Below are 18,376 nucleotides of genomic sequence, written 5' to 3'. Positions count from 1 at the left end.
TGGTACAGGATATCAATTTCTGGAGCTGTGCTGCAGCAAAATAGTAATGGAATGGATTATTATTATTATTATTATTATTATTATTATTATTATTATTATTATTATTATTATTATTATTATTATTATTATAAGTTGAAGTAGTAGTATTGATGACATGTATTTGATCATTTGACCTTAACTATGAGAATCAGCTTCTTCACTGCAGGATTTATTTACAGTTAGCTGCACTATACTTTAAAATGTAAGTTGTAGCATACATATTCCATGCAAATATATACATTATACAAATGTCTGAGTGCCACACGTATATCATACTGCACATTTACCATAATCTCAGCATATTGAATAACTTCTTGGAAAAAAAAAAAAAAACACCATCCATTTCATTAGCCATCCAATCACAAATCAATAAGCTGGCTCTGTGACCTAGACTGTACTACTCTTGAGCGCTTGAGCTAAAGAATGTCCGAACCAAGTTTCATCACAATCGGATTGCAATAAATATACAGGTAGCTTTAAATATAAGACAAACAGACAGATGGACAAACCAGCAACTCCACTATCTATCGAGGATCCCTGGATGTTAAAAATAACTATTCCACACTTACGATTCCAAAGTATAGCAGATACAAAGTAGCAGACATAAAAATAACATGAAAAATGCAGTGTCACTGTTCCTGTCTTTCAGCCATTTCAAGCAGTCAATTGAGAGACTCAATTAAAGAGGTCATGCTGATGGTGCCAAGGTTATCCTCCCAAACTATTTCACACCTCCGCTCAAGAGCAGGCTCCAAAAGAGATAGTTCATGGGAAAGAATCCATCTGGTTGTGTGAATGACAAATACTAGCAGTAAAGCAGGCAAAGCTATTACTCTAACTTAACTGTGAGCAAGCCAGACTGCACTCTTTTACCAATCAGCTCAATCATTATTGTCCTACTAGGTTTGGGATGAGTTAAATTATCCATCATTTTTATGGATTATTTATTGCCTTGAAATGAAATGTTGTGGAACTGGGACATTAAATGACTTGATAATAACTGAAGCTTCCTAAGACAAGGTTATTTATCATTGCCTTGATTTTTATTTCCTGGCAGATGTTTTTTTTTTTTTTTTGAGAAACAAAAGAAAGAAATCAAAATTAGTTCTTTACTGGCAACTTGATCATTTTGGAGTTACCCACAAAATTGTTTTCTGTTTTTCCCACCCATTATTAACCGTGATAAGGATAGATTTAATTATGTAATTCATTTTTGTTTTACTGGTTAAACATTGCTCTGTATTCAAAGCTTGGCAAAGCCGTTATTGTGACACCACATGCATGGTATAAAATTTGTTCTTTTGTATAACAGGGTTGATTATCTTAACATTTTCTAGCCTGTTATCAATAATGGAAAATGTCATTATCTGACATCCCTACCCCTGCTGGTAACTGCGTCTGTTAAAAGCTGTCACTCACCAGTGACATTTGAAGGCAGGAGGTATGGCTTGATCTGAACAGCAGGCAGATCTGATGAAAACATCCAGTACATCTGTAACTGTGCTTGTTTGAGTAAGGAGCCACAACGTTTGGAATCTCCTTTGGGCTGCTCCTGCCCATCAGCTCTAAGGCATCTCTTTTGTAGTCCCATTACCCGCCCTACCACAAAACACACAGATGAACTATTCCTTTTCTTAGTGAATTTACTGACAGTGTTTGATATTCTGAAACCACACTAAATTCTGCTCAGTTCTTGTGCTGTTTTTTTTTTTTTTTTTAAAGCATATAAAACAGACACAACACTCCCCCTTATAAACCGCTGTGCTAAAGAGAGCCACACCTGGGACTGTTCATCAGGATGCAGTGTTTCGTTGTGTGTGTATATTAAAAGAGAAATTTTTAAGGTGCAAAAAATTCCATTAGATTAGAGGCCAGTTAAGACTTTGTTAAAAAAATGCCCATGTGTTGTTATCAAGTATAGAAAAGTCTTCAATGCCAGCTTGCAGGTAGTGATTTTAAGGTATGACACTCCATTTAGCCCTGACCTACTTTCACACACTTCACTGGCTTACCTAGTTCGAGAGAGCTTTGTGTTATTTCTTTTAATTGAACCAGCCTCTTAGAAGCAGGTCAAGACAAGATTCATATTCCAGGAGAATATGTGATTTGCTGTATCTGTTTTCTTAGGTAAAGCTATAGAAGTCAAATGAATACAAACATATTCACAAGCACTGTGTTTGTTTGGTCTGCTAGATCAGTATGACCCATCTTGTGTTGTAAGACAGCTGTACTTTAGGTCATTGTCTAGCATAATGATTCCCAGACGATAAATGCACATGTGAGAAGGTGCAGGGAAAAAAAAAAAAAACATTATTCAAACACAACATCAATTAACAGCATTAACACACACAATCTGGTTTACTGTTTTAAAGGCTTTAGGCTGGTAGATGACTTAATGTTTGCAGGTGATGCTACATTACAGCTTGAAGAAGCCCGAGAGGCAAATGTTAATCGAACAAAATTAGGCACATTAGCAAGGACTGTTATATATTCCTGACAGGTAGATGCTAATGTACAATTGTAAAAACCGTTCGAGGAAGGTAGCACAGGCATTACAGAGAATGTGACTATATACATGCTGACTGATATTGACCCAAATGTGACATCTATTTTTATTCACACAGAAGTCAAGTCTTGTCCATAGCTGTCTCATTTTGATATTTGTTTATGTCAACATTTTGGTCTTGCTTTGGTCTTGCAGGCTTAATTGTGCCTTGTGCGTTGGCTGTGTTTATACACTCGGAGCTAAAGCTCACACACAGATGACACAGGGCCCAGATGTTTGTTGTGCCACTGAGACATGTCAACACTAATCTCCTTCTCCCTAACGAATGTAGAATCTCCTATCGTCAAACCCACAAGTAACAAATGTGAACCGACACTCGGTGGTAAAACTGACAGATCACGACATTAACATGTCAGTTGGCCCAAAAATGGGGATCGATAAGTAAATGTGGCAACAGCACCATTGCTGTCATGAGACCAGTTTATGTGATACGGTATGCATCATGGGAGCAAGGACTACATCAGTTTTCATTGGACCATTTTCGTTTTTTCATTTTAAGAGCTTAGTTTCAGGCAGGAGCTGTTGAAATGTTGTATTCAATGTTGTAGCCAATTCAATTGCAACAGTTGTACAGGTCTTGTTTTAAATATAACTCTGTACCAGCAATGCATGAGATGTTTGCATTCAGCAAAGACAGCATGAATTCAATTTGGTGCAAGTACTGGATTGCACGCAGGAATCTACATGTTGCAGATGAGATGTTTTCAGTACACCTGTGCACTAAATTAGAACAATTATGTGAGGGTAATGAATAACAGTGATAGAAATGCTAAACACGTTTTTTTCTACCTCTTTCATTTAATAGTAGATCTACAGAAAACACAAAAAGTTAAATGGAAGTGAATTTCCTTATAGTGTAATTTCTGTATTGGTAGGAATTTCATTTTTGTATTTACGCCACATGGCTGTATATGGATCAGTCACGGATGAACTGATTTTTTTTTCACATGAAAACAAGGTACATGCTGTGATAACAGCCCTCTCCCAACAAACGAGCTATAGAATTTCAATTTGTGATGAAAGCTATATTAAAATGCTAATTTAAATTTCTATTAAAAGTTTTCCTAATAAAACATCTGAGCAACACTTTTTTTTTCAGAAAAAGGTATTTTATTAGTGATTACTACAATAATGACAACTGCATTTAAATAATGATGTGTTCTTTATGGTGGTCACTTTAGGCAGTTAATGCAAAAATATTAATACGCGTCAGCTTCAGTAAGCCAAGACAGAAGTGCTAAAATCTTGCTATTCATCCTTTTCGCTGGCATTTCCCAAGTTGCACTTCTATGCCTTAGAATAGTAGCGAGAACAGCCTGTATACATGCTTTGAGATAACCTTTGCAGTAACCATTTTTGCCAGCCCTGCCAGCTCTGTAATGTGCTTGATGAAAATTAAAAATAAAATAAAAGTACTCGGGGACTATTAGCGACCATATTGGCTGGCTAGAACCTTCATTCATTTGGAGTTTCTTGGCTCCGAGCCCCGATTTTGCTTTTAATTGTCAAGTCATATTTGCTGTTAATATCTTTGAAGAGCCGCATGGCTGCTTACAGGAAGGTTGCTAAGTAGCCGTGCCTGTGCTACGGTGTACACAGCACTATGAGTGGTTTGCTTGCTTCCATAATGAATCTGGTCTTACAAGAGGAAGAACCCACATCAGGAATCTCACCGCGGATCTGTTCTTCACCTCACCACAAAACTGCCAAGACTGTCAAGACATTCAACATGATACCAGTCTTGCCAGTCACCACTGCAGAAATACCACAAATGTTCCACTTGAATAGATAGCATTTCGGTGGTACTCATGAGTCATTTTGCTTGTTACCATCTTTATCCTAATATTTGAAGATGGGGCGTTATCCAAATATTAACAGAGCAGGGTGTTCGTTTGGGGTTAAATGGAAAATAAACCCCCCAAACCAAGTACAAGATCTGCAAGACAGCTTGCATATCCAAATGGTTTGCATACATCTGAAGAGTGGGTGATTATCTACTCAGGGATTATAAGATATTTAGTAATCTAAGCGGGGTAAAATGGACAGCAAATACCCCATAACCAGTCACTCAAATCAGAAGTTTTTACTAGCAGATAATCCCAGCTGAAGTACCTTGCTTCTAATCTCATTACCAAAATTATTTTTCCATTCAGTTACTCCTCCTCCTCAAGATCCAGAATACCTTACGAGTATGCTTTATAAATCCAATAGAGAATACTTCTGCCCAGGCTGTTGCCTTGGCAATTGTTATTGCCAGTAAGAGAAGCTACAGCCAGGAGCTTGGGCTGGTTTCAGCAAGCTGTAGAATCCAATGAACGACTGTGTTGGGCCAGTGCTGCTGACCAGACAGCTTGGCAACGGTTGCTAGGCAAACCAATAGCAAAGTCCTCTTTAATAAATGAATTATCAGTGATACCTCTGAAATTGCCGTGCTCAAGCTGTTCCCCAGCCTGGTTTCAAGACGCTTGTTGTTTCTTAGCTTTACCTTCTCCTGGACTGGATCACAAGAGTCAAAGGTGACTTACATTTTGCCCACCAATTCTTTGCTAAGAAAGGCACATTTTATGTGGAAACAGTCTGCAGTGTCACACACACACACACACACACACACACACACACACACACACACAAACACATGTTGGACAAACACAAGAGATGGATTGTTCAGGAGCAAAGGGTGTTTATATATTGAATCAGCCAAGAGCAGTACAGCTGGAAGAGGGGGGAGCATGAAACCCACATAAAGAAATATTGCAGTGAAGGCAGATGCAGAGAGTGAGAGAGAGAGTTGATGAGGGAATAGCAGCTAAAAAGAAAGGGAGAGAAAAAGGGAGTGGGAGTGAAAAGAGAGGCAGAAAAGGAGTGAAGAAGTAGGATGAGTGAGAAAAAAGGCAAATACAGAGGGACAGAGAAGGAGGATGAGAGAGTACAAGGAAAAAGAAGATAGGGGACTGCAGAACCAACTGAAAGAGTGACAAGAGAGGGGAGGAAAAGAGATTAAGATGGAGAAAGATTGTGATAGAGATGAAGAGTGAGTGGAGTGAGGATTGAAGAGGGGGAAATGTAATTAAGAGAGGGGGGGCACAAAAATAAGATGATAAGAGGATTAAAGAGACAGATACAAATCGGCAATAAAAAACTACTATATGTTTTTTAGCGGCTGAGTGCGCAGCCAGGTCCAGTCTTCGACCCCATCTCATTTTTTCTTTGTTATTTTTCACAAGCACAATTCCTTTCTGTGTTACACATTTTCCTGTTTGGGTATTTCTTTGCTTGTGTCTACGAAAGATCACGACTCTTCCTGCTTAGGAATGGCTGGTTTGATTTAATTGAAAATTTGTAAACAAAACATGCTTTATTATTTAAAAAAAAAAAAAAAAAAAAAAAAAGATTCTCCCTGAAACACCAAAAACACCCACAAGCTATTCATCTACGAGCAGAATAACTTACAAAGCTCCTAATTTAAAAGTTTTACATTTCATTTTTTATTTACACAGGGAGAGAGGGGATTGCCTTGCCTGCAGCCCCTCTATGACTCATGTGTGCTGTCACATGGTGGTGGCAGGGAGCAGGCAGCACTGCATCTTGTTAAATGAATTGCCAGCTTTAATGGGTCTGTTGCAAATTGAAAGCTAGCAGACAGCAAGCCCTGGGAAGGGGCCAGACATTTTTTTGTTTGTTTGTTTTTTTTCTGTAAAAGGAATACGCTGCCTCTGACGGTCTCTGTGCTTGAAGACTTGGAAAAGCCTTGTCTTTGAGCTTCAACCACGGTATGGTTGTTGTGTGCCTGTGTGCGTGTGTGCCTGTGTGCGTGTATGCGTGTGTGCGTGTGTGCGTGGGTGCGTGTGTGCATGTGTGCCTGTGTGCGTGTGCCGCGATGAATTCTGCCAGGGATCACCGAGTGAGGATTCCCACATTTGTTTTTCTGTTGTCTTATTAACCAGGAAAGCAATTTCTACATCATGTGCGCTACATTCGTCTAGTTTAACCTTAGTGCAGCATATTACATCAGAGAGCTTTTTAACTCTCTTGATTGTGTATAGCTGCACAGCCTATGTGCGTCACTGTAAATTAAATAGGAATACACCTGCAGCAGTAGGAGGTTATGGGTGTCATCTGTAAACAATGTAAACAAATGAAATAGTTTTTTATTGTCATACTAATAAAACTTTACAGAAAACACCCATAGAACTGACAATTTCAACATGGGACACAACAATTTCAGCAGGGAAATAGGGTTTTATAACCTAGTAATAAGGAAAATCAGCATCCAGGCTTCACTGTGGTATACCATGGTAAAAGCATATCAAAATGTAGTAAAGCACAGTACCACAACATCATGGTAAAGCACAGGCAAGCATGGTAAATCACATAAGTATGCTAAAGGATGGTAAATACATGGTTTAAGCATGGGAAAAGCAGACTTAACTACAATATTGAAAATCAAGCTTAATTAAATGATACACTTCTATAAAGATCTTGTGTGTTGCCTCATGTCTATGTTGTGTGAAGCACACACACATCACAGTCTGCCTCATTCCCTGAAGCACAGCCCCTCTCCCCCTCCCCCAAGCTCCGCTTCTCATTGACAGTCAGAGCCAGCAATGGGCTCCGCGGCTAATGGAGTGTAAACTAGTTTTGAATTTACAGGCAATCACGCTCATTAATAACCATGCTCAAATATGTGACCCGTTTTAGTAGCTACTCTTAAAGGGGCAACCTACACATCATTTTTAGGTTTGGCCTGAAGTCCTAATATTCACTACCTACCCGTTTAATATTCTATTGTGTTAAATATGAGTGTTCTGCATGATTCTCTATTGATAAGACCTCGTCATGAGGTGGAGAACCAGAATCTTTGCTGTACCGTGCAATGTTAATATGCTTCCCCATCTCACTGCCCCACACCAGTCTTATCAGAAGCAAATGTTGCTGCAATAATGGCACATTCTTGACCAAACCCAGTCCACCTGTGCCTTATTTTTTTGCCACACTGCCCTTGTAGTATGCAAGTCAATGTGGTGAATGATGAGTAATGCTACGGTGCAGCCTAATTCTGTTGGAGAGCTCAGACAGCTGCTGTTGTTTTTGACTAGCTGGTTCAGGTGCTCAGCCTTTCTCTTCAACTGCTGAATTGTGTGCCCGTCGGTGAACCACTGAAGCTTACCCCAAGGATGAAGGCTTACAGTTCCATTTTAGTTCTGGCTATGCAACACCTCACACCAGGTACAACATAGAGAGCACACAAACAATGAACTCATTAAAGAGTGGCCTTTTTTAAAAAGAATCTGTTATATGCATTAAACCTTTTCTATCACTTTGTTTAAGAAACTGACAGCAGTCTAGAGCAGTTTCACGAATATAAGCCATTAAATGTCAGAGGTTTTTTTTTTTTTCTGTCTCTCATTTGATTACTTTAATGTGTATGTGGAGGGAGGTGGGCTTACTGAAAACTTGCACTAGTGACTATTGAGAGTAAACAGCTCTGAGAATCAGGGCATGTCAGCCATAACTCACAAAGATATTTAAAGACTGTTTTTAAACTCTATTTTGATTAAATACATGCAAGCGGTTATTAACATACAACCTGAAAAACAGACAATCAGAAAAGAAGATGCACAGACTGAGTGTCCTGTACAGTAGAATTCTGCTCTACTTCATGCAAATAGTACATATACTGTATACACTGTATGACAAATTATAATGATAGTGATACTGATAGTGACTGTGACAATTCAACTGGAGCCAATGCTGTACACCAGGGACATTCAAGGCCAGTAACCCTGATAAACAAAGCCCCTGCTTCACCCTCCATCCTCAGAAAAAGAAACAATCTGATTGAGACAGTCTGTCAGGCCACACTGCAAATAAACAACACCCACTGTGTTGTTCTCTATCAGAATGTACTACAGCTAGGGAAATCTGACCACAAAGCATGCTCACAAATTATTTTTTGTTAAGAAATACAAATAAATCTGTGTGTGTAGAGAATGTGTGTGCGCACCAAAATCCACTACTGCTAAAAATCTGGCAAGTAACCAGACAAGAATTTGCTTCTCAATAGACACAGGGTGGTAAATTCTGATAGATGTTTCCTATTGTCAGAAATTGCTGCAATTATGATCGTTGTAAGACATTATCAATTGAAATTATTTTATTACCCTAACCCAAGACTCAATTCTAAAACAAATCACAAGTTGCTTCAATTATCATTATGAGAAACATCAACCAGTCCCGTCATTACTGTCAGACACATTGACGTCACCAGCACCTGCATATACACTGTAGACTGAAACAATGTCTGAGCAAGGATTTCTTCACAGCAAGCTAGTATAGCCATGTATGAAAGGATAACAAAAAAATGATTTGAAGGGGAAACAAAATCTCTGTATGTAAGTTTTCTAATATGGTATAACCAGAATAAGTCAAAATGACCTGTAGGTCATTTATGTTAAGCCCCATCTTATTTTATTATACACTTTTTCATATTATAGGACATGTGCCCCAAATCAAGCTTCATTATTCATGTGTATTGTAGGGGTCAATTAAATAAATAGAGGCTAGTCCACAAACATTTATGAAGTACAGTGTTTATTTAAATAAATCTATAAATCTTAAAAACACCCAAAAGAAGGGAAACAAACACAGGAGGATCCAGGAAGCTTTGCTACGAAGCAGCTGGTGATAAAGTGAAAACGACGGTAGAAAAGTCAGAGGAGAAGACTTGTACAGTATGTGTGGTGAATTTGAACAAGACTGTCAGGTTCTCTAACATTTCCTTTCCTTTTTCAATTTTACTTAAACAACAAAAACAACTGGGGTGATCCCTGAAATCAGGGAATTACACACCACAGAACAGCCTTCAGCTAAACGTGTAATTATTCAATACAAGATCAATGCTACATAGATAATCAGTTACCAACTGTATTGCATTTCATTTCTCTAAGACTTGCAGTTATTATATATACAGCAATACTATACTCAGCATATTATTAAGTACGTATTTACTGCCCCGAGGGTTAAAAACTGATGAATTTGTGATCGAAGGTGTGATTTCAAAGGGTACTATTGACTGCAAGTGTGGCTTTTGTGAGAAATCACCATTGTTAGTTATGTGAGCCTGTATTAGCCAATTGGGTTGCAATCGTTTTAATAAATGCAAATACAATGTAGTTCAAAAGTGAAATAAAATGTTTAGGTATTCCAGTGAATAGGGATGTGCTGTAGAGTAATATAACATATCATGGGCAAAAGAGCCTGGGTGCTATTGGCCACCAACTGCGTACAGTTCAAGTGGGCTTGCTGCAATCTGCTGTGGGTAATTCCATTGTGGAAACACATGGTGGTCACATTGAACACATTAAAGATTTTGCATATTATAAGCTGTCAAAAGCCCCCCTATCCTACTATTCCCCATGGTCTACTATTCTGGAGTTGGAATATAGCTTTTACGCATGAATTATGATTGACAGTCCTCCTAACAATGACAATTGTCTGCTTGGGAGAGACCCAACTGGACAGGACCAGTTCAATAGAGAGCTATAGACTCTGATGGGCTGAACTGCCCCCTCAGCCATTAGAACAGGTTTGATCACAGGAGCAATGCCTCTGCTATCCTCGCTCAATGGCGAAGAGAGTTCAAACACGAAAGACAGCCTGTCATAAGCACGAGCTCTCAGCCAAGTACTGTACATCCTTTCTGATCAGGACCTGGAGTCAGCAAAGATTGATTGTCCAATTCTTGCTGATGCTACTGTGTCTCAGCTATAAAAGAGCCTGAACTTTAAAACACAATAGAAATACACATTGATAAAAGAGGAGAAAGACAGTGAATCCTCGAGATCACAATGGGCTTTCTGTAAGAGCCTTCCAGGCTGCAAAAAGCTGCATCAGTGTGATATTTCCTTTTCCCAGGACATGTGGCTGGGCATTGGCCTGATGCCAGTCATCCCAAACTTAAATGTCTCCTTTCAAAAAAGCAAGAAAAGGATAGGGGTTCAATGATAATTGAAAAGGTTCAATGTACTAGCATATCAGTTAAATGATGGAAGTTTTCTCAGTGGATAAAATCCCAGTGGAAGTTGAGGATTTCATCCAGAAATAGAAGCACTCTGTAAATATAGCTTTATGTTATATTTTGGTGTTCTGGCAGGTCTGTGATGTTTCTACTCTGAATCTGACTTCAGCTAAATCAGTCATTCTGCTCAGCGACAGGCTGCAGTCGCAATGGAGCCTTTAGTGTGGGTTTGTCTGTTGTTTTTTTGCAGGAAAACGCGATTTGGAATCCCAGTGAAAGTGAATGGCAGAGAGATTCCACTTGTCATACAATGTAGTACACGACAGGTTGTTCTAGAACCCGTTAGCGCTTTTGTCACAATTTATTAATGGATTAGTTGGATGGGGGTGTGGGATGGGGAGGGGGGTTTGGGGTGAAAATGTGATTGTTCTTGTCTATTGACTATTTTATTGTTTTGTTGTTAGGTGTGCCAAGTTTATGGTCTTTCACATTGAGAAAGCACACTTAAGTGAGCAATAACACTCAAACAGTTTCTAAATAGTTTCTAAATACTGTGGTGACCCTGGCACAACCTCTTGTAATAAGTGCCCAGGCAAAGTTGCATCAAATTTAGCAGAGCGATTTAAAATATTAGTTCGGCCAATCCCAGATCCCATGCTCAAGCAGGCTTGACCTTCTGATACCCTCAAGAACATATGCCAAGGAAAAACCGTTTGTAAATCTAGAGACGTGAATCACTATTCATTACAAAACACAAAGCTCAGTACTGTTGGTTCATCCTCCATCTGTTTCTTACAGTGTATTTATTTTACATTTCCATGCAAAGCTGATACACAGGCTAATGACTTTTTAATTCTTGCTTAATAAAGTGTTACAAAAATAAAAACCACACACACAATAACCAAACTCATTTAATCTGATTAGCAAGACCCTTTATATCGGGGCCTCCCAACCCTGGTCCTGGGGACCCCCTGTGTCTTTTGGTTTTCATTCCAACTGAGTTCTCAATTACTTAACTAAGCCTTTAACTGAACTAATAATGTGCTTAATTAGATATTTTTACTTGTTTTCAGGTCTTAAAACAGTTGCAGATTTCAGGCTAGCTATAACATTTTAGAAGTAACTTGAACTCTGCAACTTTTTAGGAGCTGAGAACGATTAAAATGGTCTAATTAAGTTTAATTAAGGGTCTAGTTCAATAATTGAGAGCTCAGGATCAGGGTTGGGAAGCCCTGCTTTATATGGTTCACACCAATTCCCCGAAACACATTAAACACCAGGCACAACCCACAATTAACAACTGAGTTGCTTCATTGTCAGCACTAAACACCCTCTCTCCCCTTCCACGTATTTGCCTAATAGACCTACATATTCTGTAATTTCATGCGAGTGGGAATCCTTTATTGTCTGCCACATTGACATGTGTTGCTAACCCAGTTGCTAAGCACAGAAGAGCGCATTCCAAGGAATAAAGGTGGAATAGGGTTAACAGGGGATTTTTTTTTAATACTCATCTCAAATACTAGAAGGCATGTGCAACTGACACAGGCCAATACTTTTTGGAAGGTTGTATTTTCACACCGAGGATCTGCCTGGGAACCTCTTCGATGCCTTTATGGGCAGATATGAGAGGCTTGAAGTATGGATTAGTACTGTGTTAGCTTGTGCTTCAAGGTCCCTTGTCTCTGTGCTGGAGAATGTTTGAAGCATCAATGTAACAATCTGTACACCTGGTCCTGCTCTGTCACCGTGGTGACGCCAGCTTCACAGGCAGTTTCACGGTTTCACGGTGTGCGTGTGAGTGTGTGAATCACCCTAATGCTCATATTTTTCTCTTTTTAAAATCATCTATAAGAGCTTCTCTTCTAGGCATAACAGAGGCTCAGGGACAAAAATCCAAATAAGACAATTTCCACAGCACAGAATCGCATCGCATAAGGAAACTTCAAATTCAAGTGCAAATTCACCACGTTACAAAATAAAATAAAAAAATAAAAATCTTAAGAAAATGGGCTAATGATAAACATTCAAAGTTACAGTCCCAATTGCAGAAACATCCATTACAATCTTGGTCACTGGTGGCACTGTGTGCAGTGTAAATGTATTTTGGTTTTAATAGCATCTAATACCAGTCATAATGCTCTATCTTGGTTTCGTAATAGTACATGACCCCTCCCAACACTCATACTGGAAACAAAATGGTAAATTTCTAGTTGATTCTATAAGCAAAATTTTTTACTAGCAATATGACTACATTGAGCAATACAATATTCAGCAGCTGTGTGACCCAGCCTGCACTGTCTCCATGCGGCAAAGGAATTCTTTGAGCAATATATTTAAACAGCTTTAATTATGAAGAACATACAGGAAAATAAAGAACGAGGAACATAACATTTCTAGCAGGAGTTTGATTTCAAATTTGAAACAACACGTTTCTATTTTCTCCAGATCACTGGGCTGAAAAAACACAAAACAAGAGAAAGAACCAAATGGTTATTTTAACAAATGCGTTCATCTGGCTTAAATTCAATTTGTACCATATTCTGTTTCAGTCACCACGTCCTGGTGACTTTTTAAAAAGTAAAATGTATAGGGGCTTCCGAGTGGAGCATCCAGTAAAAGCTCTCCGTGTGGTGCAGGATGCACCCTATAGCCTGGCGATCACAGGTTCGAATCCGCTAGTGTCCAAGCTTACAGGTAACGGCTGCTGACACTGTAACCCCCCCCCCACCAGGGTAAGGATCCCCCAGCCGCCGTGTGTGCACAACCGGACTTGTGGCAGGCCATCCCTCCCGTAGGGAGGTCTTAGGTCAACAGCTAAGTGTCGTGATTCACAGCACACCAGTGACCCCTGTGGCTGATAGGGCGTCTGCAGTGGAGCCATTCAGATCTGTGTTGTCCTCCGGCACTATAGGTCTGGTGGCTTCACTGTGGAGCAGCAGTGCAAAAAATGACAGATTGGCAGGAACATGTTTCGGAGGACGCATGTTTCAACCTCCATTCCTCGAGTTGCAGGGGGGTTGCAGCGGTGAACTGGAATAAAAAATATAACTGGGCATTCCAAATTGGGGAGAAAACAGGAGTAAAAACCATTGGCGACGAAAAAAAAAAAGGAAAATGTATAAAGCACCCTCCATAGAGCTCTCCGAATCGTGTCTAACCTTCAAGCACATCTGATACATCAGAGAGTGACCATTAACTTGTTTCCCTGCAAAGCAACGGCCAAGTTGAGTAAGAAATGCTGCAGTGTTAAGTGGCAAGTTTATTGATGTATTTATACAAGAGGCAGAGTGTTGCATGATTATTGTTTACACTCTGGTGTCCCTAATGTACTTGGAGGTTAAACATGAATTTAAGAGCTGATTCAAATATAATTTAAACAATAAGGACACATTGGGTAAAATAACAGTGATTTCTCACTGTCATACTAAATCGCTGTTTAAAGTATTGATATCAAAACTGTCAGAGAGATGGGGTTCCAATGATAAAACTGCAACAGGTCTTGTAGAAGTCGGGGCTTATAGTGGTACATGAATGAAATGATTATAGCACAGTGGCAGGAAATGAAAAGGGCAATCTCCCCCATCTTTAGTAGCCTATTATACCTACAGTTGCTATAACATCAGAATGAATTATAGGGAAACTGTTCCCCAGACAGTGGACAGATAGGAATAAACATCTATCATTCTGCTTGTGGTCATTTCTCCCAAGATGATTCAACTGATTAGCTAACCCTTCACTGAATGGATAGGCTGTAGGCAGCTGTGATAGCTTGAATATAAAAAAAAGATATTGCGACTGCTTTCTGCTTGCCTGATGGAAGTACAGAAACGACTACTAACCTAACACTGGTTTATACAATTAGGCAGACTGCACTAAAAACTTTTTCTACTGCTTTATGTTTCCTTGTAGTCTGTAGACCTCCAGACTGTAGTTAGCAATGACCCTAATGTGAGGCTACATCTTTTCACAGGCTGTTAAGTACTGTAATTGAATTTGATATAATTACCTTCTGGTGTGTGGGGAAACTGTGGTGCACTGGAGTGTGGAATATGCATTGAATAACAAAGAAGCAACTCATACTTTAGTTATAAAGTAAGCACAATATCCCTATACCTGTGATGTAGGGGTGAGTGGCGACTTTTTTCTGGAATCAAGAAAAGATCATGGATAACCAAATATTCTCTTATCAGCAATAAAATGACATCTACAAAAAAAAAAATGTAAAAAACTTAGTAGCAGATTGGAGCAGCCAAAATGATAAAAAGTAAAAGACAAAAATAAAAAGGAATAACACATTTAAAATGTGATTTGCAGATAGTTAAGTCTGACACCTGATCATTTTGCACAATAAACCTCAAACACCAGTGTGTGCTGCGCAAGCGGATTTGCTAAGCCTACATATGCTTAGTTATGTGTCTTTTTTTCCTTTTTCTTTTACCCCATTTGCTCATTTAAAAAAGTTAGCTGTATGAGCCTCAGATGAGGTGTAGAATTTCCCTCCTTCCACATCTTGTGCTGGTACGGTACGCTATAGCTGTATATTATTAGTGCAACAGTTTTTGAGGTATTCTAGAGCGTCTCTTCGCATACATAAAGGGTAAACCCGAATGTTGGAGGTTGAAACAATAACTCATCGAGGTTATTATATACACGCATTACTGTCCAACTACCATATAGAGTCCTACACTGGAGAGTCTGTTTGCAGGATTCTATCCCCAGATTTAATGTATTCTGCTGTACTGTCTTTCTGCGGCTCGTGTTAAAATAACCACCGTTTCTAATTGAGGCTTTAACCGGGCACTGCGCTAATCTGAAAAGTAAACTGCATTCACAGCATCACGCATCTTTGATGAGAAGCTTTGCGTATGGACGAAGATATTTGTAATGTTCTTATCTGAATATTGAAACCATATTTCTTAATCATTTCGTTTAGACTTACAGGTGTGTCTTTGTTGATACGCTGATTTGTGTATTTATTTATTGTATTTATACCATATTATAACGTACATTACAAAACGGCTACATGTCTGATAAAATGATTACTGGTTATTTATTTATATTATTTATATTATTGTAAGTGTTCGTTTATTTTTTTCAATACATACATTGAATTCACTTTTTTTTTTGCATAATTTTATTCTGAGCAAAATAAAAAAAAAAGAATGTCATATACATCACCCCAGTATTAATCATAAAACAGATCGATAAATCAGCCACCCAACATAATTGTAAACACACATACACACAAACAACTATTTGTTATCCAGCTTTCGTTGCATTAACTAACTCATTTGCAATAGGGTTTGCATAGTTATTACCATGTAGACAGATCAATCCTAAAATGCAGTTACATTTTTAGTATGTAGGTGAAAATCAACAGTCAAAAGTTTCATGACAATAATCCCGTTAAAAACTAAGTTTTGGATCCACCGGTTATCAAAGTTACTTTTAATAATAATCACTCTAGAATAACGTTTATTAAATAAAAAAAATAACACACAGCTGATTAAAAATCCTCTCCTATACTAGCATGAAGCATGACTGTGTGAATGGGTATTGCCTTATATACTGGAATACAGTTTCCTAGTAGACTCTACGTGGGAGTCCATTGTGTGCAATGTCTACTGAAGGATCTGGATTTAGCTTAGGCCTATTATTATTATGTTTATTTTTTGCTCTCGGGTTTTATTATTGGTGTGATTCCCATTCCAGTATAGATTTCTAAAACCGCTGACCATGGCTGCCGTCGTATAGATCCACCAACACAGTCTGAAATGTACCATTCTATTTTCACAGGTTATATCTTGGCTTGATCTGCATAGAGTAATTAGCATCTCCACATGCCCAGCGAAGTGACACGTCAAACTGCTAACGTCCACAAGCTCATTAAATCAAACCAATTTAAGATGGGTCAGGTGAGCGGGATATACTGGAGGCATGTCCACCTACAAAAAGCCACAGTCGCTGATTTTCCCCTAAGGTAAATCATTAATATATTAACAAGGTGTAAACAAATCAATATTTATTCCCATTTTATATGGCATCTACATTTATTTTTTCTTTCGATGCATACCGATTTTAGAACACCGTCGATTATTATAATATATATATATATATAATATATGATACAATATATATAGATATATATATCTATATATATATATATATATAGATAGATAGATAGATAGATAGATAGATAGATAGATAGATACACTTTGAATAACTCTTTAGACTTTAAAGTTAAGTGTCTACGCACACTTGGTTTTGTGAGAATCGTGCCATTCCTGTGTTCTGAGAAGCGTTATTCATAACAACACGACTCCTACCATCTTAACGCTAAACGCGGCTAATGAAGGCGCTAACGTATTCCAATGTGTTAATTCCCTTACTTGAACACTAGGCCTAGGCTACGGTAATTAATGCAAATTGGGGTTGTGGTTCTCTCCAATGAAACATATAATAAGAAAATTAGGCTGATCCGTACCGTTTCCATATAAAGCAAGTCTGCACTGTCCATGGTGCTGCTAGGTTTATCAAGCTAGGTTTGCAATAGGGGAGTAATTAATAAAAAAATGCTCAGCAAAATAATCGGGTGAACCCAATCAGATCAAATAAGAGAGAAGGAAGGAATGTACACAAGCCTTAGAGCCCCGTAGCAGTTTCTTCGTTCTTGATATTATGATAAGCAAATCGAGTGCTATGGTTTTCACCACTTAGTCACACATGCAAGCCGCTGCATCACCTCACCTGATCTGTGAAAGAAAAGGGGTCCTATTGAACAACCAAAATCACGATCCGCACACAATGCGATTAGACAAATCAAATGCACATACTCGTGAGGAAGGGTCTATACAGAAAAATCATATGACCATAAATACCACATATAGCGTTTGAACAAACAAAAAAACTTAAACAGCAGATTAAGTCCAAAAGCGTTTCATCCGACATGCATTGGACGGATAGAGGCATCATTATATACGCAAAAAAAAGGGTAAAAGCGTGCGAAAATACCTTTCATCCAGTCCAGTACTTGCTTGGGTGTCCATTTGCTAATAGGTTCCATTACTAAAGCCATAGCCGAAGTCACTTTCTTCTACTCACGCCAAATGAGCAATGCTTTGATTAATCAGTAATACAAAATATAAATGTATATATGTAACAGATATAGATAGTCTTTCAAAGCATGGCTGTAAGTAGGTACAGGGGAGCGTATGATGGTGCAATCCACACACACACATACAGCTGAGCTGCCGTGGCTGATGTCCCCTCCTGCCTACCTCCCGCACTGTGATACTCTAATATAGCCGAGGCTGTGTGTGCTGCGCGCGTGTAGCACCTCCCTATTGCACTCTGCAGCAGCAACCCCGAGCCACGGTGAACCAGGAAATGGTGCAGTGGATGGGTGAAGAAATAACCCCTTCAATTTGAATGACCGCGCAGGACTCCTGCAGAAATCGCTTAATTAAGAAATAACCCCTTCAATTTGAATGAAAGTATTTTTTTTTTGACAAAAAAACAACAACAAAAAAGAAAAACTGAAGTAGAATAGGGAAGTTTCAGAAACGTTGGAATTATTGGTCTGACCCCCCCCCCCCCCCCCCCCTCCCTTACACTCCAGCACAGCTCGAGGGACAATCTACAAAATAAGGCTAAAGTATAATTGCTGGCTTCTAACCAGTTGTGTAAAGAGTATTTCATTTTATTTTCATTTAAAATCTGATTTAAGATTTCTATATTCCCCATAGGTAGAA

General features: G+C 38.7%; 1 protein-coding gene across 2 annotated transcripts in view; it reads right to left on the bottom strand.

Moving 5' to 3' along the window:
• The window catches only part of LOC121318779 (connector enhancer of kinase suppressor of ras 2-like), a 102,434-nt gene extending 84,543 nt beyond the window's left edge, over positions 1–17,891 (bottom strand). For both annotated transcript variants that reach the window (XM_041255821.1, XM_041255822.1), the window contains exon 1: positions 17,637–17,891. In XM_041255821.1, coding sequence (XP_041111755.1) covers positions 17,637–17,700 — 64 coding nt within the window. In that variant the 5' untranslated portion in view covers positions 17,701–17,891. The remainder of the gene's footprint in view (positions 1–17,636) is intronic.
• Positions 17,892–18,376: the final 485 nt, after the last annotated feature.

Source organism: Polyodon spathula, chromosome 7 (assembly GCF_017654505.1).
Source record: "Polyodon spathula isolate WHYD16114869_AA chromosome 7, ASM1765450v1, whole genome shotgun sequence".
Classification (NCBI taxonomy): Eukaryota; Metazoa; Chordata; class Actinopteri; order Acipenseriformes; family Polyodontidae; genus Polyodon; species Polyodon spathula.
The sequence above is the reverse complement of the archived record's forward strand: the minus strand, read 5'-3'. Positions and strand labels throughout refer to the sequence as shown.